Below are 22,755 nucleotides of genomic sequence, written 5' to 3'. Positions count from 1 at the left end.
ACTATTGACATACTTTAAAAAATTATGTTATAGGGGTGCACAGAGCGTTTTGTATGTAGTCCAGATGAAGTTATGGATACCATTGACGAAGGAAAGTCCAACAGACATGTAGCAGTTACAAGTAAGTAGGATGTTTATTAACACTAGTTAAGGTACAGAGCTGCCTTAAAATATCTTTATCAGCATGATTAATTGTATTAGATTTTTATGTAAAGTAATGCTTTAGAAATTATTAGTAAGGGAAAGCCATCTTTGTTTATAGTTGTTTGTGTAATTTCATTGCAGATATGAATGAACATAGCTCTAGGAGTCACAGTATATTTCTTATTAATGTAAAACAAGAGAACACGCAAACGGAACAAAAGCTGAGTGGAAAACTTTATCTGGTTGATTTAGCTGGTAGTGAAAAGGTAAAATCTTTATATTCTGGTAGATATTTAAGCATTTTTATAAACTTGAGCTCGAATTTGGACTTTGGCATTGTTCATTATTAACATGTTAGAAACTATGAAATTGGATTTGGTAATATTTTTGAGAGTTAAAAGTATTGATGCTAATGCTTATGACTACTTAAACCGAAAAACCAGTTCCAAATTACTGTCATTTGTGCGATAGTCCAGTTCAACCAATAGGTGTTACCTTTGTCTTAAGGTGTATGATTTTATTGAGAATTTTGTTTGGCATATATTGTCATAAATTTTATTAGGTATCCTTTTCCTTATTTTTGGTATCTGTTTTACCATACTGGCAGTGGGCTCCCTGTGAAAACTGGTAACTATCCATTAGTCTTTTATGGTTTGGTTTTACCTATTTCTTTCCTTTGGGTGATTATTTAATAATTACAGACTATACTGTATACTAATCTGATTCTAGTTTATGTGAAAATTAAAATAAGTTCAAATATCTTAATACTGATCTCTGTAACCATTTTTGCTGTTTTGCTAATTTTTCCTCTAATTAAAATGACATACCTATTCCCTTTTACTTAAGTCTTAAACACATCCTTCAAAGCCTGTCTTTGATTTTTGTGAATTCTGAGAGGCTGTTTCTTCAGCCAGCACTGTTAACGTATTATTTTATCCTGTCTTTTAATATATGTATTTCACATCTTTTTAAAAGAAGTTTGCTTATATATTTAAATTCAGTTTGTAATAGTTATAGTATCAACATTACGCTTTAGCAAATTTTAAAAGATTCCTCTTTTTTAATGAAGCAAAGGAGGTTAGCAAATAGTAAATTGCAAATGTACATGTAAATTTGTTAATTTTCAAGAGCACAAACTAAAAATAAAATTTGGTATCTCCTTAATCACATTCTTGTCATGCACCTAGTTACTTGACCAAGTTCTCAGAAGACTAATGAATACTCAAGAAATAGTGATAGCTTAGAATAAATAATTGGCAAATAAAATCGTGAAGCTTTTCATTTTGTTGTTTGCTGGCTATGGATGACCTCTGAACTTTTTAGAAAATTCAAAGAAACCTACGATTTTGTTTCATTCTTTTGAAATCTTATGTATAGGTTAGTAAAACTGGAGCTGAAGGTGCTGTGCTGGATGAAGCTAAGAACATCAACAAGTCACTTTCTGCTCTTGGCAATGTCATTTCTGCTTTGGCTGAGGGAAGTGTAAGTATACATGTCTTCTCTTTCCCTATTGTTACCTTACAGGGAGTTACTTAAATATCAATGTATGTATATGCATGGATGTTTGAAAGATTTGGTGTGTTTGACTCAGTATGTGTAAATTAGTTGTCTTATAATATCAGTATGTAGATTTTAGTTCCCATCTTAATATTAATCAGAATAACCAAAATCCCTTTGTAGCTTACGTAAAGTGTAACATATTTCTATAACAAATTTTATGCCGTAGAAACCCATTGGTCTTCTATTTTTTTTTTTGTTCGTAGACATATGTTCCATATCGAGATAGTAAAATGACAAGAATCCTTCAAGACTCATTAGGTGGCAACTGTAGAACCACTATTGTAATTTGCTGCTCTCCATCATCGTACAATGAATCTGAAACAAAATCTACACTCCTGTTTGGTCAAAGGTTTGTTGTTAAGAAAATACAAAGTCTAAATGACAGATAGGTCTTTTGTTTATTAAGTCTAGGAAAATATAGGTAGATATTATTCAAATCAGTGCATATTGTTAATATGCTAGACACAACGTTTTAATTGAGAGATAATATAAGCAAGGTCCGTTTTTAAAGCTGCTTGAATTTGAATTAAGTTTTAGTACATATCAAAGTCAAATATTACCTTCAGTCAGATTTATATGAGAAGCTTCAATTTAGCATTAAAGAAAATAAGCATTTAAATCAGATAATAAAGAAAAACTTGACAAATATAATTCTATATTAGCCTGTTGACATATATGACAGGTTCAAATAATGAGATACCCAAATATGAATTGCTTAACCTAGGAAAATCGGTAGTGATGATTTTATCTTTGACCTTCAACAGTAATTTTTTTAAATTAATTTATCCTTGCAAATGAATTGGGAAAATACGGGCCCTTGTTTTTTATCCTCATAAGGTTGTTGTTTTTTTTTTTTTTTAAGCTATTCACAAATTTGGGGACTGATGCAAATTTATTTAGCACTATAGTAATTATGGCTCTTTGTATTTAGTCATAAAGATAATTGAACAAGAATAGTCAAATTGCTTAACTAAAAATTATATATATATATGTAATATCTATATATATCAGTTGAAAATAATTCTAGGTACATTTTTTTTTCCCTGTAATTACTTCTCTTAGGGCCAAAACAATTAAGAACACAGTTTGTGTAAATGTAGAATTAACTGCAGAACAGTGGAAAAAGAAATATGAAAGAGAAAAGGAAAAAAATAAGACCCTGCGGAACACCATTCAGTGGCTTGAAAATGAACTCAACCGATGGCGTAATGGTAATACTTTATGAATATGTCATTTTGAGTTTGTTGAATATGAAAGTAAAGCTATTTTATAAATTTGAGACTGATATGAACATAAAAATAACAAACCATATCCATTTTTACTTTTTAAGCATTAGGGATCATCAATTAAAAATGAATAAAATCTTTTAAATTCTGATTTTACCTGAAATAATAAATAGAGGCACAGAGGCCCTCTAGAAGCTATAGAAGTCACAGATGGCAAGGTTCCTACAGTAGGGTGGAAGCAATAAAATTTACAAGATTTGGTGACTGGATTTAGAAGATGGGGGTGAGGGGCGCCTGGGTGGCTCAGTCGTTAAGCGTCTGCCTTCGGCTCAGGTCATGGTCCCAGAGTCCTGGGATCGAGCCCTACATCGGGCTCCCTGCTCAGCGGTAAGCCTGTTTCCCTCTCTCCCACTCCCCCTGATTGTGTTCCCTCTCTCGCTGTGTCTCTGTCAAATAAATAAATAAAATCTTAAAAAAAAAAAGAAGATGGGGGTGAGTCAAAAGTAATTGCAGCTTCTCAAATCTCAGACTGAGTAGATAAGAAAATTGGTGAGAACAACTGAAATTGAATAAAATTATAATTCATTTTAGACAGGTGGATGTTTATTAACTATGCTGTTGTCTTATTTTAGGAGAGACAGTGCCTATTGATGAACAGTTTGACAAAGAGAAAGCCAACTTGGAAGCTTTTGCAGTAGATAAGGATATTACTATTACCAATGATAAACCAGCAGCTACGATTGGAGTTACTGGAAACTTTACTGATGCTGAAAGAAGAAAGTGTGAAGAAGAAATTGCTAAATTGTATAAACAGCTTGATGACAAGGTAGGTATTGTTCATGTTCCATTTTGTTTTAGAATTTATGACATAGATATTTTTATTTTTAATTTTAATGTTACAGGTCCAGGGGACCTATATACATCTTCCTTGGTTTCTGTTAACCTTTTAAAAATCATTGTAAAGTTGACCCTCAAATAACACTGGTTTAAACTGCATGGGTCCACTTAGATGTGGATTTTTAAAACAAATACAGTACAATAATGTAAATATATTTTCCTTAGGATTTTAATAACATTTTTTTCCTCTAGCTTACTGTATTACAAAAATACCGTATACAATACATTAACAAAAAATATGTATTAATTGTCTGTTTATTGGTAAGCCTTCCATTCAACAGCAGGCTAGCAACAGTTAAGTTTTTGGGAAGTCAGAAGTTATATGTGGATCTTTAACTCTTTTGGGGGGGTGGGTGGTCAGCGTTCCTAACCCTCACATTGTTCAAGGATCATCTATATTAATAAAAAATATAAAATCACAATTTCTGTTTCTGTGTAGAAACTATGAGACAAATATTTTTTTTTTTTTTTTTTAAGATTTTTATTTATCAGAGAGAGAATGGGAGAGAGAGAGAGCATGAGATACGGGAGAGTCAGAGGGAGAAGCAGACTCCCCGCTGAGCAGGGAGCCCGATATGGGACTTGATCCCAGGACTCCAGAATCACAACCTGAGCCGAAGGCAGTTGCTTAACCAACTGAGCCACCCAGGCGCTGTATTTTTCTTTTTTAAAAGAATTTTTGAAAGGAAATTGGGCATTGGGTCATTGGAGAGCCTTAATGAAATGATTTCTTAGAATCAGGGATCTAAGGACTCGATAATAAAGGTGATGCAAGAGATTAGAGAGGGAATAAAATAAAGTGGAAATAGTGTTTTCCTGCTTTGATCGTGTCAGTCAGTAGTGTGAAAAATAAATTATGAACCTGATAGAGAGGAAGGGGAAAACAAGAACAGTAAAGAGACTAGAAGTAAATAGTTCTGGTTTTGGTTTTAGGTGATGTTTTATATGTATTTTAAGCAGATACGGCAGATTTGGAGTAGCTATATGGCCATTATTTTCAATAATAGAGTTAAATGTTTATTATTTTTTGCATTTAAACTATTAATAGCTTTTATAAACATGGACTTTTTAATTGTGTGATGTTACTGTTATTAATTGAAAGAAATTCCATCTCAGCATTTTTCTAGGAAACTGAAATCTATGTTGAATTTAGAGAAACAGTTTTGAAATATTTTGGTCGGGGGGAATAGTAATCTTAGAATTTGTGTTAGCAAACAGAATCAGGTTGTGAGCTACTTTGTTAACTAATTCCTTTAAAATTCTAGGATGAGGAAATTAATCAACAGAGCCAATTGGTAGAGAAACTGAAGACACAAATGTTGGATCAAGAAGAGGTAAGTTGAATACCTTACATACTGCTTTCAGAAAAGCTTTATAGTTTGTCACTATTATTTAAACATAAAAGATGAACCTACAGAGCTCAGAATATACTGGAGTACATTTACAAATTTTTTTAATATGCTTGTGCTTCACTGTGGATATGATACATCATATGGATTGAAGCAAAGATTGACTTCCTCTTAAGGTCTTTCTTTTTTCAGTTTGAGTTCTATCTAACTGGAGGGGAGAGGAAGCTTTTTTCAGTATTCTTTAATATACTTCTACTGGACTTTTTAAACTCTGTCTTCTACTTTCCTTGCTTGAAGTAGAGTGCTGTTTTATCTCCTTATTCTTCCCAAACCATGTCTTACTAATTCTTGAGAAAGACTTACTACACTGGGCTGGGATAACTTTAGACTGTCCCTCCCTTAATGAAGAGTATTTCCACATGTAAGTGAAGGAGGAAATATTAAAAACACAATGTTTTATTGTCACTCGTTCACTTAAACACACAAATACAGGTTTAAAGGGATGATTTAAGAAAGAAAATAATTGATCTCTGAATTGCTTGGATCTGTCTTTAATAATTGTATAATTTAAGATATGACTCACTGTGGGAATGAGAATGTCAGTGAATGAAACATTTTTTACTCCTCTCACCATGTCTGTTTCATCAAACCTGTTCATTTTTGCCTTTTTTACTTTCATCTTAGTTCTTTCAGGTTTCTCTTCTCTAGTAGATTGTCACCTAGTTTGGACCCTCAGTTTATCTTATCTGGCAGAGCAGAGGGATAATTAAAAAATGGTACTCCATTTAAGGTTTGTTTTGGACATGGGGGCAAAAGATTATACAGCTTCAGTAAAGAAGAGATAGCCACCATCAATCACCTTAGTCCTGGTCACATCATCTTTGTATTTCAATTATAACATGTTTCCTCGAAAGGGTCACTAGTAACATTTACACAATTCTTCATTATAATATTCTGTGCTGTGTGTTATAGGACATTTAGCATGCGTGGCCCCTACTTCTAAGTGCCATTTGCATTCTGCTCCATTAGAAATACTCCTGCAAATTTCCAGATGCCCTTCCCTATGTAAAAGCCACTGACCCTAAATGATTGCAGTATTCTCCTGACTAGTCTCTTGGCTTCTCTACAGTTCAAATTTTATATGTTGATACTAAGTTTTCCTGAGGCATAAGTCAGGTGCCACCCCTTTTCTTTTTGACCAAAGAAAATCTAAACCTTTAAGCATGTCTTCTAAACATCTACTAACTTTTTTTTCTATGCTCATTATTCATGAAGTTAGTATGCCTTTTCTTTCTATTACATTAATTTGCACATGACTAAAATTGGCCAAATCTAGCCACCTTCTTCATGAATAACCTACAAAAATACCTTCTTGTTTTAAATACTACCAAGCACTCTGTCATGTCCTGTCCCTCCTTTATGGCTCTTAATTAACATTCCATCTTGTATTGCATCTATTTATGTACCTTTGTTTCTTCTTCTAGATTCCTCAGAGTCTTTTTTATTTTCTTGCTGTCTCCCACAGTGTCTAGCACAGTGCCTGCATATAGTAGTCAATAAACCTGTTGAATGAATAAATGTTCACACAGTTAATAGCATCCACGTTTTATTCCCTTTGAGTTTAGCAAATAGATTTTTTAAACCTGTATACCTTGTAAAAACCTGTATACTTTCACTCTTTCATGTAGCTTTTGGCATCTACGAGAAGGGATCAAGATAATATGCAAGCTGAACTGAATCGCCTGCAAGCAGAAAATGATGCCTCTAAGGAAGAAGTAAAAGAAGTTTTGCAAGCCTTAGAGGAACTTGCTGTCAATTATGATCAGAAGTCTCAGGAAGTTGAAGATAAAACTAAGGAATATGAATTGCTTAGTGATGAACTAAATCAGAAATCGGTAGGATATAATTCTGTTTTCTTAATATTTTAGTACAAGTTTTCTTAATTGAAATTAAGTAACTTCTTTCTGGTAAGCTCAATACTGAGAGTATCTATTCATAAGGAATTCTTTTTTTTTTTAAGATTTTATTTATTTGACAGAGATAGTGAGAGCAGGAACACAAGCAGGGGGAATGGGAGAGGAAGTAGCAGGCTTCCCGCTGAGCAGGGAGCCTGATGTGGGGGGTCGATCCCAGGACCCTGGGATCATGACCTGAGCTGAAGTCAGACACTTAATGACTGAGCCACCCAGACGCCCCCATTCATAAGTAATTCTAAGCCTCAACTTCACTTTGTCCTTTATATAAAACCTTACAGGTGAAGGAAGAGGGTTATCTTTTAGTTCCTGAAGGTCTGTTAAAAGGTAATTAAAATGCCATTTGAAGACTTTTTGCTATTCCTAATACTCTAATGTTAAAGGGAAAATAAGTTTAACTTCTAGTTGTGCAGTAATGTTATTAAATGATTGTTCAAACTGCAAATAAGAAATGTACACATAAAAATAAGAGAAGGCTATACAACCTCATATAACTTGGGTTTTGTTTACTTTTACATTCCCAGCCCCTGGATTAGAGCCTACCTAACACAATGTAGAAGGCTCTTCCTTGTGATTCTGCAATAGATAAGGATCTTTATTTGTTATCATTGCTATAAACAGGATTTGCCACCCTCCTAGAGTGATGCCAAAGGTAGTATATAACTGTGATTGCAACTGCTGTACTTGCAGCATCATCATGGATGAGTGCTCTCTCTTTTTTTTTTTTTTAAAGATTTTATTTATTATTTGACAGACACAGCGAGAGAGGGAACATAAGCAGGGGGAGTTGGAGAGGGAAAAGCAGGCTTCCCGCTGAGCAGGGAGCCCGATGTGGGACTCGATCCCAGGACCCTGGGATCATGATCTGAGCTGAAGGCAGACGCTTAATGACTGAGCCACCCAGGCGCCCATGGATGAGCTCTCTTATTAACGTTTTATTACTGTCAATACCAACTTCTTGTCCAGAAACTGCATCTAGAGTTGGACTCGGGGTCAGTGTTCACTACTTATTCCCTGTCCATGTTCACCTACCTAAAGGAAAGCAGTCAATACTATTTTTAAAGGTTTGTTTCTTTCTTTTTTTTTTTTTTGAGTTTCATGCCCCTGATGAGAAATTCATTTTCCCCTATTAATCTCCAAAGTTACAGTTTAATAGCATGGAGATCAAGGTGCTTTTATAACTCTTATGAGTTGCATTATTAGCAAACCTAATTACTGTTTGGAAGAACAATAGGAGTGTCTTACAACTCCGTAAGCTGTCAGTTGGTCTTCAGTCACCAGTTTCAGTCATTACGACAGTTGTGTCTGTGTCCCAGTTATGAAACTGAATCTGTCAGCACTACATTGCTAATAGAAGTTAGAAACCTTATAGTGTTCTGCATCTTTTTATAAATGTGTACAATATTGCTATTCAGTTGTTAGAGAAAATACCTGATAGTGATTTAGACATTAAAGCATGATGCCTTATGAGACTTGAAAGGTAACACCTGGTATTTCAGATTAAACTGGGTGAAGGCACTACTGATACTCAGGAACGTAGGGAAATGACCAGAAGAAACAACAAACTGAAATGATGGCATCTTTACTAAAAGCAACTGCAATTTTTAATGCAATTTACAGACCTGTGGTATAATGATTAGTTTTAATGTGGCCAGATTGGGTTGGGCTTTTCAAAATTGTGGTGACTTTGTTGCTGGTAAACCAGCTATTATTTTAAACTTAATTGAACTCAGTAATGCTACTTCATCACTGTCTCCTAGATAAATTGCTTATAGTATCAAAGTAGCAGTAATTACCAGGTGGACTATTTCCAATGACTATATAGAAAGTAGATAAAGGAAACACACAAACCATCTAGAAAATTCAATTCTAGTCTAACATTATTTTGCCCAGACTCTGTTTCCAAAGATAAGCCATACTGTGGTAATAAAAGAAAATTCAACCTAATTATTTTGAAAGTTACTCACTTCTAGGCAGAAAACATAACCCAGTCTCAAAAATTAGTGAAATGAGGGGACATCTGGGTGGCTTGGTTTGTTGGGCAGCTGCCTTCGGCTCGGGGTTGTGATCCGGGGGTCCCGGGATGGAGCCCCTTGTTGGGCAAGCAAGGAGCCTGCTTCTGCCCCTCCCCCTGCCTGTGCTCTCCTGCTCTCTCTGTCAAATAAATAAATAAAATCTTAAAAAAAAAAAAAAAAAAAAGTGGTACAAACTACCAGCTCTTCATAGAGCATAATATGGCTACTTTACAGAGTCTGTTAGGTCTGAAATATTTTCTAAGTTTGAACTGGGAGTTCTCCCAGAACTCAGTAGATCAGCTAGTTCAGAAAACTGAAAGTAGAAAATAATGCTTTTGTGAGTCCTGGCTGAAGTGAAATACCTGTCAGTATTTGAAGTAATCTTTCATTTAATAGATTTAACTGTGTCTTTTGTTTTGGGTTCTTTTAGGCAACTTTAGCAAGTATAGATGCTGAACTTCAGAAACTTAAGGAAATGACCAACCACCAGAAAAAACGAGCAGCTGAGATGATGGCATCTTTACTAAAAGACCTTGCAGAAATAGGAATTGCTGTAGGAAATAATGACGTAAAGGTAAGTATAATAATCAAATACTAAGTATAATTGTCAGTAGACAACTACTTCTGTTTACTACTGCAAAGTTCTTTTCATACCCATTATCTCATTCACAACAGCAACGTGTAGTAGATGGTATTAACTTCATTTTAAATAGGTGAGGAAGGAGGAAAAGAGTAAGAGGTGCTCAAAAGGCAATTTCAGTAAGTATCATTTATTTGGATCCCATGTTTGGTTCTTTTCTCTACCGTGTAAAGATTTTGCATTTAGAGATTATTAATAAATTACTGTACATGAAAGTATGTAACTGGGGCAGCAGTGAAGATTAGCTCAGAGAGTAAACTCCTAAATGAATTGGCCTGAGGTTGCTTTAAATGTTTGAAAAGATAAAAGATGAACACTACTAATTTTTTTAAAGTTTTATTATGAAAAATTTCAGACATATAACAGTAGAGAGAATAATATCGTGAATTTCAGTTACTAGTAATCAAAATTTTGCAGTACCTATTTCAACTATACCTTTTTTTCTTTTCTAATCTTTTTTAGGATACTAACATTGGTTATGTTGGCACTAGGCATATGATAAGAAGAAAAGATTAGTGACCTGGTAAATTTTAAAACTTAGACCAAAAAAGCAAACTAAGACTGTTAACTGCAAGCACATGTACATAATATGAAAGATTTGTATGTTGCAGTAGGTATTTGTTTGGACTTTTTCTTCTTGATTAAAGCTTAATTATGTAACAAAGAGAATAAACTTAACACTAGGGTTTATAGTGACAGCCTACTAAGAATAAGAAGCCCAGTTTAACAAAGTTTTCAATATGGAGCACACATTCCTTCTGTCAGTTGTTATTCAAAGCTGCTTTGTGTTGAGGAGACAATTAAACATTTCTTAATGTTGGCTCATGCCGTTGAGACAAAAGAAAAATGTTAAATACTGGGTGACTTACTCTCTCTTCACTCTCTTCTCTCTTCAGAATGTTCCGTCTGAACATTCTGTATCCTGTTGAGGGTGAACTCATGTGAGATGATAGAGCTATGTGGGAATCTTTTGGGATGGAAAAGTAAATTTACTTCATACCAGTAAACACTAGAGAGGTGTTCAAAATTTGCCTTGTAGATTTGCAGCTTCTTTTTAGAAAAGTCTTTCCATTTTATGTTCAGCTAAGTCTTAATTTAAGTGAAAAAGTGGTAAAGAGAAAAGAGTAGAAAGGGCTTATGTTCAGTGGTAGAGCCAGGGTCCTTGACTCCTAGACTGTTTTTTTCACTATACCATTATAGCATTTTGAAAACAAGTCAGCCTTTCAAATAGGTTCTTTTTAAAAAAGAATCTGGATTCTCAATATTTTTGTCATTTGTATATAATTTTCCTCTTAACATCATCATTTAAGCACTGCTTGAGCTTTATTAACTTTAGTGTTTTTTACATTATGGTTCACTCTTTGTGTTGTACAGTTAATGGATTTTGACAAATGCATGATACAGAACCACCATTACAGTATAGTTATATATGTAGAACAGTCACTTCCCTTACAAATCCCTTGTGCTTTTTACCCTATTAATCCCTCTCCCCTGAACAACAGCCAGTGATCTTTTCACTATCTGTATAGTTTTGCTTTTTCCAAAATACCATATAGTTGGAATCGTACAGTATTTGTCCTTTTCACACTGGCTTAATTTTCTTAGCAACATGCATTTAAGTCATTTCATGGCTTGATAGCTCATTTCTTTTATCACCAAATATTCCACTGTATATGTGTACCACTTTATCTGTTCATCTATCAAGGGCCATCTTGGTTACTTACAGTCTTTGGCAGTTGCACATAAAGCCACTATAAACATTCATGTGTGAATTTTCCTGTGGACAAAACTTTCCAATTCAGTTGGGTAAAAATACCTAGGAGCATGATTGCTAGATCATATGTTAAGCGTTAGCTTTGTAAGAAACCCCCAAGGTGGCTATAGCATTTTGTATTCCAACCAGCAATGAATGAGAGTTCTTGTTACTTCACATCCTCACAAGTATTTGATGTCATCAGTTTTTTGGTTTGAGATATATAGTGTTATCTCAATGCAGTGGGATTGTTTGTTTTCTTATCTTGAGTTTTAAAGAGATCTCTATGATTTAGGTAGCAGTCCTTTACAGATAAGTGTTTTGCAAATATTCCTCCCAGTCTGTGGCTATCTTTTCATTCTCTTAACAGTGTCTTTTACAGAGCAGAAGTTTTTAATTTTAATAAAGCGCAGTTCACAAATTTTTTCTTTCAGGATTGAGTTTTTGGCATTGTGTCTAAAACTCATCTCCAAACCCAAAGTCACCTAGATTTTCTCCTGTGTTTTGGAGGTTTTTGGTTTTATATTTACATTTAGGTCTATGATCCACTTGGAGTTAATTTTTCTTTTTTCTGCAAGGTATAATAAGGTCTGTCAAGCTTCATTATTTTACGTGTGGATGGACAGTTTTTCTATTACAGCTTATGAAAAAAACTATCCTTTGTCCATTGAATTGCCTTTGCCCCTTTGTCAGAGATCAAACGACTATATTTGTGTGTGTCTGTTCCTGGGCTCTATTCTGTTCCAGTTACTGTCTGTTCTTTTGCCAGTACCACACCATCTTGATTACTGTAGCTTTATAATTAAGTCTTGAAGTTGAGTAGTCAGTCAGTCCTCTGACTTTGTTGTTCTTTAGTAGTGTTTGGCTATTCAAGGTTTTTTGCCTTTCCATTTAAACTTTAGAGTCTGTTTGTTGATACCATAAAATAAACTTGCAGGGATTTTGATTAAGATTATGTTAAATCCGTAGATCAAGCTGGGAAGAACTGACATCTGAGTCTTTCTCTCCGTGAATATGGAATATCTCCCATTTATTTAGTTGTTCATTGATTTCTTTAGTCATACTGATTTTATACTTATTGTATTACATTTATGCCTAAGTATTTCTTTTTTCTTTTCATTCTTATGTCTGTGCCACTGTGTTTTTAGTTTCACCTTCCCTTGTTTATAGCTGGTATAGGAATGTGACTTTCATATGTTAATCTTGTATTTTGCCATGTTAACTATAATGGCTTATTAGTTTTAGGAGGTTTTTTTTTTTGGTTTTTGTTTTTTAAATAATCATATCCTCAGCAAGCAAAGACAGTCTTATTTCTTCCTTCTCAAGCTCCACTTAATTTTGACAATGAATACTGTGCTTGAATTTTGTAATGAAACTTAAGGAATGTACAGTCACCACAGTTCTTCTTTGTCAAGCTTAGAAGTCATCCTTTCTCTGCCCCTAAATATCATTTGTTTAGTTTTAAACTAGGCTTACATATGATTAGCAATGAAGAGGAAATCTAAAAACTGAAAGAGGCAGATGTCATCAGTTTGTTTTTAGGTTGCATTTGTTGTTTTCCTTTGTAAGCATGTATTAACACTAAGTTTTAGAAAATAAGGAAGGCAAAAATTAAGCTAAGTTCTACTTGCCCTTTATTAAGAATAATATTTAATAAAGAAAAACTCCATACTTTTTATGAATATCAGGTAATACTTATTTTGTTAAAAGATTTTGGAGTCTAATTGGGTAACCACAAACTGGACATTTTTGTTTTTAATTTTTTATTTAATTTTTTTTTTTACAGCAACCTGAGGGAACTGGCATGATAGATGAAGAGTTCACTGTTGCAAGGCTCTACATTAGCAAAATGAAGTCAGAAGTAAAAACAATGGTAAAACGCTGCAAACAGTTAGAAAGCACACAAACTGAGAGCAACAAAAAAATGGAAGAAAATGAAAAGGAGTTAGCAGCATGCCAGCTTCGTATCTCTCAAGTAGGTATTACAGAATAGTTTCTTCATTTTTTGAATAGCCATGTATACATTTCATTGATTGTAAAAATTTTAAGGAAAACGATCTTCTTTGGGGTTTTTTTGGGTAACAATAAAAAGGTTAATTCAATTAGTTTTTCCTAGGTTCACTGCAGTATGATATGAGTGAATTTAACTGGGTTATATTTACTGTTATGTATATGTTATACATAGAAATTTACTAGAAAGATGTGACTGATTTGGCTATTGAAAGCTCTAGAAGAATTCTACGGTAGACAATTGCAGAACCAGCTTTCTGGCTTTGGCAACTGAATGGATGAGGCCATTCACCAAGATAGGAGTTGTAGAAGTGGGGAAAGAGAATATTGTTAGGTGGAGATACTAGTAAGAGTATCTCATAGTTCGGCCTTCAGTACCTTAGTTTGCCAGTGTTATAAGCTGTGTAGGGAACTGTTTCATTAATTAAATTCTCTATCATTGTAATATTATATGCTTAGACATACAGAGAAGACCTGCTAACTTTCAAATTATCCTTAACAAAATGTGCATGATATTTTTTTGCACTTCATATCAGTTTATTTTTCCCAAAAGCATGAAGCCAAAATCAAATCATTGACTGAATACCTTCAAAATGTGGAGCAAAAGAAAAGACAGCTAGAAGAATCTGTCGATTCCCTCAGTGAAGAACTAGTCCAGCTTCGAGCACAAGGTATTAGCTTTTGATTTTTTATGAGTTCTACCTATATTAATTCTTTCTTTAATATAATTGTAGTAAACTTATATTCACACTGATAGAGAATGGTAGGAATATGGATAACTTAGAACATAAACAAATAATATATTTTAAAATGGTTTTGAAACCTGTTTTTGAAATTGTGTTTGAATATGGAAGGGGCCAATTTAGGAATTTCCCACAAAGTTATGAGGGGGGGTGTGTGTGTGTGTGAATCTTAACATAGGGGATGTAGAAAGCTATCTCAGTCCCTACCATGGCCTAACCCATCTGTTCCAGGATTAGGCAAAGAAAATAAAGGAAACCATAATATCGACACAAAGGATGTAACTATATTATTAGTAAACATGTTCTGAGGTAGGAGAGCAAGATTTACTATGTAGCATTTAGATAATTTAAAGTCAAGTACTGCTAAGCAACAGATCCCTCATAAAACCTATTTGCTCCTTGGTTTATAGGAAGAACTTTAAGGCTTATTTCTTCTCCTGTTTTCTCTCTCTACCCAAACAGAGAAAGTACATGAGATGGAAAAGGAGCACTTAAATAAGGTTCAGACTGCAAATGAAGTTAAGGCAAGTTTGATGTAACATTGCATTCTAATGACTTTAATCCATTATTCTTAATCTTGATTAATCTGATTTAAATCCTTTTCCCCCCAATAACTTTAGCAAGCGGTTGAACAGCAGATCCAAAGCCACAGAGAAACACATCAAAAACAGATTAGTAGTTTGAGAGATGAAGTTGAGGCAAAAGAAAAACTCATCACTGATCTTCAAGAGTAAGTATACTTTCTTTCCCTTTGAGATATTAGAAACTAAGAAAGATTGACTAGCAAGAGGAAATAATAGATTACTGATGGACAATATATCCTTTTAGAAATCTGAATTTTTCATTGAAATTATCATTTTGACTTGAATGTAAAGAATCTTTTCACTTACGAGCGTAACTTGTAAGTTCTAGCTGAAATTTTTAAAAATTGGGCACCTGGGTGGTTCAGTTGGTTGAGCGTCTGCCTTCGGCTCAGGTCACGATCTCGGGGCCCTGGGATTGAGCCCCATGTTGGGCTCCCTGCTCAGTGTGGAGTCTGCTTCTCCCTCTCACTCTCCCTCTTTCTCTCTCTCAAATAAATAAAATCTTTTTAAAAAAAAAGTTTTAAAAATTAACTTCTTTTAAAAAAAAATTTTTTTTTTAAGATTTTATTTATTTGAGAGAGAGCATGAGAGAGGGGGTAAGGTCCGAGGGAGAAGCAGACTCGCCACTGAGCAGGGAGCCCGATGTGGGACTCGATCCCGGACTCCGCATCATGACCTGAGCCGAAAGCAGTCGCTTAACCAACTGAGCCACCCAGGGCGACGCCCCTTTTTAAAAATTTCTTAACAGAGAAAAACTTCTGGAAATTGTGGGGTTTAGAAGGTTGGGGTTTTTTTTTTTTTCCTAGATTTTATTTATTTATTTGAGAGAGAGAATGAGAGAGAGAGAGCAGGAGAGGGGGGAGGGTCAGAGGGAGAAGCAGACTCCCTGCAGAGCAGGGAGCCCGATGCGGGACTCGATCCTGGGACTCCAGGATCATGACCTGAGCCGAAGGCAGTCGCTCAACCAACTGAGCCACCCAGGCGCCCGGTTGGGGTTTTTTTTAAGTTTTTATTTTAATTCAAGAAATTTTAATAGTTGTATTCTTGGTTTTTCTAGAAGACATTTTCTCTATTTCCGTAGCCATATGCATACATAGCCTAGAATTTATAGAAATTGGAGGTCTGCAACTAAATCATGATTTGAGTAGGAACCAGAAGAGAGGAACAAAAAATGATGACAAATTTTAATATGGGGGTCTTAATGCTAATACCTTAATGATAAAAACAGCATGAGATTCATGGTTTCAAACCAAAATATGAAAAGTATTTTATGACTGAAAGTAGCCAGGTCCTCTTCCTTTCTTTTCTTCCACTATGGGGACAGGATAACAGGTGGTCTTCAGTATTTCAATAGTGAAATTATAGAATTTAAGAATTTGAAAAAATTTTAATGGTGCCATTCAGAAAAATGATATTGTGTTGTGGTTTTTTTGATATTGATACTGTGTTATGTTTTTTTCTTTTGTCAGCCAAAACCAGAAAATGATGTTAGAGCAGGAACGTCTGAGAGTAGAGCATGAGAAGTTGAAAGCTACAGATCAGGAAAAGAGCAGAAAACTACATGAACTTACGTGAGTAAATGTTTTAATTCAAGTTTAAAAATAAAAACTTAGGGGCGCCTGAGTGGCTCAGTCAGCTAAGTGTCTACCTTCGTCCTATCCCAGGATCATGCCCTGCGTCAGGCTCCCTGCTTCTCCTTCTGCCTGCCACTCCCCCTGCTTGTGCTCCTTCTTTCTTTTTTTTTTTTATTAAAGATTTTGTTTATTTATTTGACAGAGAGAAACACAGCGAGTAAGGGAACACAAGCAGGGGGAGTGGGAGAGGGAGAAGCAGGCCTCCTGCCGAGCAGGGAGCCCAATGTGGGGCTCGATCCCAGGACCCTGGGATCGTGACCTGAGCTGAAGGCAGACGCTTAATAACTGAGCCACCTAGGCGCCCCTGCTTGTGCTCTTTCTCTCTCACTGTGTCTCTCTCAAATAAATAAAATACAAAAAAATAAGAGGATTGCAGGCATTGCTCTTGGTTATCCAGTGGACACATTTTTAAGTTTGTATAGACTAAAGGGTATTTTTCTTAAACTTTCTGAGTTAGTTTAATATATACCTTAAAATTTGCAATATATTATCTTGTACTTAAGTGAAAGCAAGATCCTGTATTCTTCACTGATGGTAGGTTCAGATTTCTGTGTATTAACCTGCTTGCTATTTCTCTGCCATCATATTATTCATTATAAAAATAGACCTAAATGACATTAAGTCATTTAGAAGATTTCAGGATCTGCCACAAAAACTGACTTTTTGTGGAATTTGATCTGGGATAAAAGAACATTATTGTTCCAGCCTTGTCTTTTGAACAGAAGTTTTCACCATTTACTTTTCCTAACATACTGAGTATAGTCAGTACTCAGTTTTCTAGAATCTTAGCAGGTAGAAAACTCATGATTATAACCTTTCACATCTTGAATTTATGAGAGATGATGTATAAATGGAATTGCTCTTATTAGAATGGTCACATGTCAGGACCATTTCAGAGTTGGTTTTATATAAACTCTGCCGAATCTCAACCATAGGTCTATTTAGAATAATTTTAATATAAAATACATAAAATATTTTAGTCTTCAATAATTTATAATTCCCAGTTAATCAGAATTATTTTGGATAAATAGTAGTGTGTTCTATGTGGCATATTCTAAAATATAAGAACCACTCCTTCCTTATTCTTTGAATTCTGCTGCATTTTATTTTATCTCTTCCACTGCTATAGTAGGAGGTTTTTTTTTCTAACAAACTGTAGATTTTGGAGATTATATGGCATACAAAAATTTATTTGAAAATAAAACTATAACTTATGGAATCAAAGTTGAAAATATATGTATATTCTGCTGTTTAGAGTCATGCAAGATAGACGAGAACAAGCAAGACAAGACTTGAAGGGCTTGGAAGAGACAGTGGTAAGAAAAACTTGAAAATAAATAAGATAGTGGGATGTTTAATGGGTTTCCCCTTGGTTATACTAAATATTTAAAGACCAAATTCCAAAAACATTGCTGTTCTTAATTCAAGGCAAAAGAACTTCAGACTTTACACAACCTGCGGAAGCTTTTTGTTCAGGACCTGGCCACCAGAGTTAAAAAGGTAATAAAATAATACTGAGGTGGGTATTTATATAAATGGTGCTCACTATGTTTAATTACTTATATTTGTAAGTGAAGTAATTTTACATCGTCATAACAATTTTTGTGTAGTTAAAGTTAGATTTTTTTTTTAACTTTTAATGTTTCATAGTGACCTTCTTTTCTTAGAGTGCTGAGATCGATTCTGATGACACTGGAGGCAGTGCTGCTCAAAAGCAAAAGATCTCCTTTCTGGAAAATAATCTTGAACAACTGACAAAAGTGCACAAACAGGTATATAAAGAATGTATTTTATGGTAGCTGCAACATTATAAGAAAAAAAATTGAGGAGTGGTGTTTGACTATTTCAGAGGCCTAAGGAATTTTCATACCCTGAGCTGTTCCATTATTTTATCTAGCAATTATATAAATAAATCGCTAGCAGTTTTTAGGGGAGTTAATCGGGAGTTATCAAGAGGCCAGTGAAGATGGATATTATTTATTTTCTAGGATTTCAGGTCTGTCAGTTTTTCTCATTTATTATTCATGATTTTTAAATCTTCAGTAGATAGGACTATGCAGTTAAAATACAATCTTTTTTGTCTTTTGTCATTTAATGCCCCAGAGTGTGAAATATATAAAATAATGAGGCAGTTCATTTTTTTAAAAATTAGTGCTTATTGTGTGGGTCCTTTTTGTTGTTGTTGTTTGGTTTTTTGTGGCTTGATATGTGATTTAATTATTTTTAAAGTTTCTTAGCATACTGAATTGTTGTACATCTTTGTTAGTATAACTGTGATGTTTGTACTAAAGTACATTTTAGCCCTTTTTGCTTTCCACACTTATTTTAACACTTAAAATGGTATTTACCAGATTAGTACCTTACCGAAGAGACCTAACACTGTGTTACAGCTTGTTGTCATTGCCTAGTGGGGAGACAGAATAATCTTCCCCTTGGCCCCCCAAAATTGAATAAAATTATATCTTTGTGAGAAATACATATATAGATGATACGCATGGATATATGTATTCTTTGCATGTTGCTGCCTAAGTTAAATTAGCTAAATGAAAAGTGTTAATATAAAATGTAGTTTTATTTTTTTAAGAGAAATTATGAAATACTCATATTTTCTCAAATCATTGTTAAAGCTAAACTCCTTATTTATGTACCTTTAGTTGGTACGTGATAATGCAGATCTTCGCTGTGAACTTCCTAAGTTGGAAAAGCGACTTAGAGCTACAGCTGAAAGAGTGAAAGCTTTGGAGTCAGCACTGAAAGAAGCCAAAGAAAATGCATCTCGTGATCGCAAACGCTATCAGCAAGAAGTAGATCGTATAAAGGAAGCAGTCAGGTCAAAGAATATGGCCAGAAGAGGACATTCTGCACAAATTGGTTAGTAGAACACCTTAAAACCTTTTAAACTTTGCTTGGTTTGTTTTTATTTACTTGAAAACATAATATGATTGATTGATTGATTACTTGTTGTCATGGTGGTATTTGTCTGTCTTTATTTCTAATTTACCAAAGAGTGGCATTGTTGGGAAGGAAGAGCAAATTAAAGAATAGTTAGATTCACAGGACAAGAAGATGAGTGAGAATTACACAAGCATGCAAGAGTGGTCAGGAAAAGGTGACATTATATAGAGAGCATTCTTAAAAAGAGACTTAAAATAAGTTGTCAGCAATAATATTACATGCTTTAGAATAATCATACCAGGGATAAGGTCTTTAAGAGGCTAGGGATTATATAGGTCCTGGTGAAAAGGATGTAACCAAAAAGAAAAGAGAGCAATTTTCTGAGGAACAGAACGGCAAAGAAAAACCACATTTGGGAAGTGTTGTGAATAAAGGGAAGAGACCTAAACCATCACTACAGTCGTATGTTAAGATTTATTCTAAAGTCAGTTCTTGTTTTTCGTATTAGCTAAACCTATTCGTCCCGGGCAACATCCAGCAGCTTCTCCAACTCATCCAAGTGCAATTCGTGGAGGAGGCGCATTTGTTCAGAACAGCCAGCCAGTAGCAGTTCGGGGCGGAGGCGGCAAACAAGTGTAATTGTTACACAGTAACCACAGGTTTGTAGTTTCTCTATCTGGCTTTGGAATCATAGCTCTACATGGAAATGTTCAGCCATTGGTTGTTAAATACTACTTTTTTTGGATTCTCATATTAGTTGGGGTTTTTTTTAATGTAGTTATAAAAATAACTTGGCATGATTTCTTCTAGTCTTTTTTTCATGGTTCAGATCATACTCTATTTTCAAATTTGTGTTCTTAATGTTTTTAACCTAACATACTGGATTGTTTTTAAAAGCTCTTATATTCTGTCTAATGGATATACCATGGTTTATAACTATTCCCTTTTATTGGACATTTAATTAAGATAATTTTCTTCTATATTTAATATAAAATGTTTCACATTTCAAATTTCTTATATGGAAATTTCAGTTTGGAAAATTTCAAGTGTGAAGTACCTTTCTGTGCCCCCTCACCTTTTAGATTTTTTTTTTTTTTAAGATTTTATTTATTTGACAGAGACAGCAAGAGAGGGAACACAAGCAGGGGGAGTGGGAGAGGGAGAAGCAGGCTCTCCGCGGAGCAGGGAGCCCGATGTGGGACTCGATCCCAGGACCCTGGGACCATGACCTGAGCTGAAGGCAGACGCTTAACGACTGAGCCACCCAGGCGCCCCCTTTTAGATTATTTTCAGAAGAATCCCAGAAGTCGAAATAGAAGAAAGTGTGAACATTTTTAAGGCTCTTGATAACATTTTAATACACTGCTCTCCAGAAAGACTAGGCCAAATTGCATCTTAGCCAAGGATGCTGTCCATTTTGTTGCATCTTTGCCAGCATTGAATATTAATAGTTTTTAAGCTTCTGATTTAATAGTTCAAAATAAGCATCTTGTTGATTTATTAAGAACTTGGATTTTTTTTCCCATATATTTATTGGTTCATTTATATTTTCTTTTTTTGAGTTCTTTCTGTGTCCTTTTCCATTTACCTGTTGCAAATGATTTTCCTAACAGATTTATGTCTTATCTGTTTCTAATCATACGAGTAATGTCTGTTCCTTGTAGGAGGATAAAGACTTACCACAAAGTAAGAGATGTATATCATCCAGAGATACCACCCAATATATTGTGTGTTGTATATCTTTCTGGTGCTTTCTTTGCATATTATAATCTTTAAATTAATTTTAAGGGGCGCCTGAGTGGCTCAGTCGGTTAAGCGTCTGCCTTCGGCTCAGGTCATGATCCCAGGGTCCTGGGATCTAGCCCTTCATCGGGCTCTTTGCTCAGTGGGGAGCCTGCTTCTCCCTCTCCCTCTGCCTGCTGCTCCCCCTGCTTGTGCTCTGTCCTCTCTCTGACAAATAAATGAAATCTTCTAAAGATAAATTATTTAAACGGTTGATGAATACTCTTATACTACTCCTAGTACATGTTTCTTTGTAGCCTACTTTTTTAACTTAGCAATATGTTCTGAACATTTTTTTTTTTAATTAAGGATTTTTGTTTACTTACTTGACAGAGAGAGACACAGTGGGAGAGGGAACACAAGCAGGGGGAGTGGGAGAGGGAGAAGCAGGGAGCCCGATGCAGGGCTCGATCCCAGGACCCTGGGATCATGACCTGTTCTGAAGGCAGACGCTTAACGACTGAGCCATCCAGGCACCCCTGTTCTGAACATTTTCTTGTACAACATGGCTAATTAGCTAATAAGCTGCCTAGTATTCCATCATATAGCAGAAACTCAGATTTTTGTTGTTTAGGAAAGTCCCAGATCTATTTATGCTTTGGATATTAAAACTAAGTAATTAAGATAGTTAACTGTTTCTGATGAATGCTAAAGCAAGATATAAATAAACTGACTTGTTTTTACTTTGACGTATTAAATAAGATTGGCTCTCAGTTTGAGTAGAGAATTAAGCAATATTCTGAAGGAATCACATTTCCCAACAATCTCATAAAATTTTTTGTCCATACAGTATAGGATTTAAAATAGAGTGTGATGTTGTGAAAAGAATATAGACATTGGAGTTCCATCTAAGTTTGGGAGTCCCAACTTTTCTACTTTTATGACCTTCAGCAAGTTACTTTTTTTAGTATTTAATTTCTTTGTTTTGACTCTTTTTAAATTTCTTAAGCATGAAAATAAATTATGTATTTATGGTCTAAAGCTAATGTATGTACTTATAAAACAGAACATTTTTTCTATAACCACAATAACATTATTACACCTAACAAAATATTTTTAATATTATCTAATACCAATCCACATTCAGATTTCTCTAATTGTTTTTCCCCCCAAGTCCTTTATAGCTGGTTTATCTAAACCAGGCCACGACTACTGTTTACATTTAGTTAGACCTCCTAAGTCTCTTTTAATCTAGAAAAATCTCCCCTTTTTAATGACATTGACTTATTGAAGAGACTAGGCCAGTTATCTTGAGCATATGCCTTCTCTGGGTGTGTGTTTCTATGTGTAATAGCTTGTTCCTCTATTTCCTATATAATGAAAGCATTTATTAGATGGGGCATAAGCATTTCTAACAAGACTACCAAATAGAGTAATATGTGTTTAATACTCTGTCACATCCGTAGACATACAGTAGATCATTTTCCTGCCAGTTAGAGATGGCATCTGTTTTTCCCCATTTGGAGTAATGACTTGAGCCCCTTCGTTAGTGAAATGAAAGTCACTCTTAAGAATTATACAAGTTAAAATGTCGTTACCTAGTACAGAGC

General features: G+C 34.7%; 1 protein-coding gene across 1 annotated transcript in view; it reads left to right on the top strand.

Annotated features, from left to right (window-relative positions):
* KIF5B (kinesin family member 5B) overlaps positions 1 to 22,755 on the top strand; it is a 47,188-nt gene that overhangs the window by 20,415 nt on the left and 4,018 nt on the right. Inside the window, exons 7-25 of the mRNA XM_081820820.1 lie at positions 34 to 121; positions 286 to 410; positions 1,522 to 1,626; positions 1,908 to 2,053; positions 2,767 to 2,915; positions 3,563 to 3,756; positions 5,093 to 5,161; positions 6,865 to 7,071; positions 9,595 to 9,738; positions 13,344 to 13,532; positions 14,121 to 14,238; positions 14,773 to 14,834; positions 14,931 to 15,040; positions 16,364 to 16,465; positions 17,784 to 17,844; positions 17,957 to 18,028; positions 18,196 to 18,300; positions 19,183 to 19,399; positions 19,932 to 20,082. Of these exons, the coding sequence (XP_081676946.1) occupies positions 34 to 121; positions 286 to 410; positions 1,522 to 1,626; positions 1,908 to 2,053; positions 2,767 to 2,915; positions 3,563 to 3,756; positions 5,093 to 5,161; positions 6,865 to 7,071; positions 9,595 to 9,738; positions 13,344 to 13,532; positions 14,121 to 14,238; positions 14,773 to 14,834; positions 14,931 to 15,040; positions 16,364 to 16,465; positions 17,784 to 17,844; positions 17,957 to 18,028; positions 18,196 to 18,300; positions 19,183 to 19,399; positions 19,932 to 20,062 (2,394 nt within the window). The 3' untranslated portion in view covers positions 20,063 to 20,082. The remainder of the gene's footprint in view (positions 1 to 33; positions 122 to 285; positions 411 to 1,521; positions 1,627 to 1,907; positions 2,054 to 2,766; positions 2,916 to 3,562; positions 3,757 to 5,092; positions 5,162 to 6,864; positions 7,072 to 9,594; positions 9,739 to 13,343; positions 13,533 to 14,120; positions 14,239 to 14,772; positions 14,835 to 14,930; positions 15,041 to 16,363; positions 16,466 to 17,783; positions 17,845 to 17,956; positions 18,029 to 18,195; positions 18,301 to 19,182; positions 19,400 to 19,931; positions 20,083 to 22,755) is intronic.

Source organism: Leptonychotes weddellii, chromosome 5 (assembly GCF_054177405.1).
Source record: "Leptonychotes weddellii isolate Sample4059 chromosome 5, ASM5417740v2, whole genome shotgun sequence".
Classification (NCBI taxonomy): Eukaryota; Metazoa; Chordata; class Mammalia; order Carnivora; family Phocidae; genus Leptonychotes; species Leptonychotes weddellii.
The sequence above is the reverse complement of the archived record's forward strand: the minus strand, read 5'-3'. Positions and strand labels throughout refer to the sequence as shown.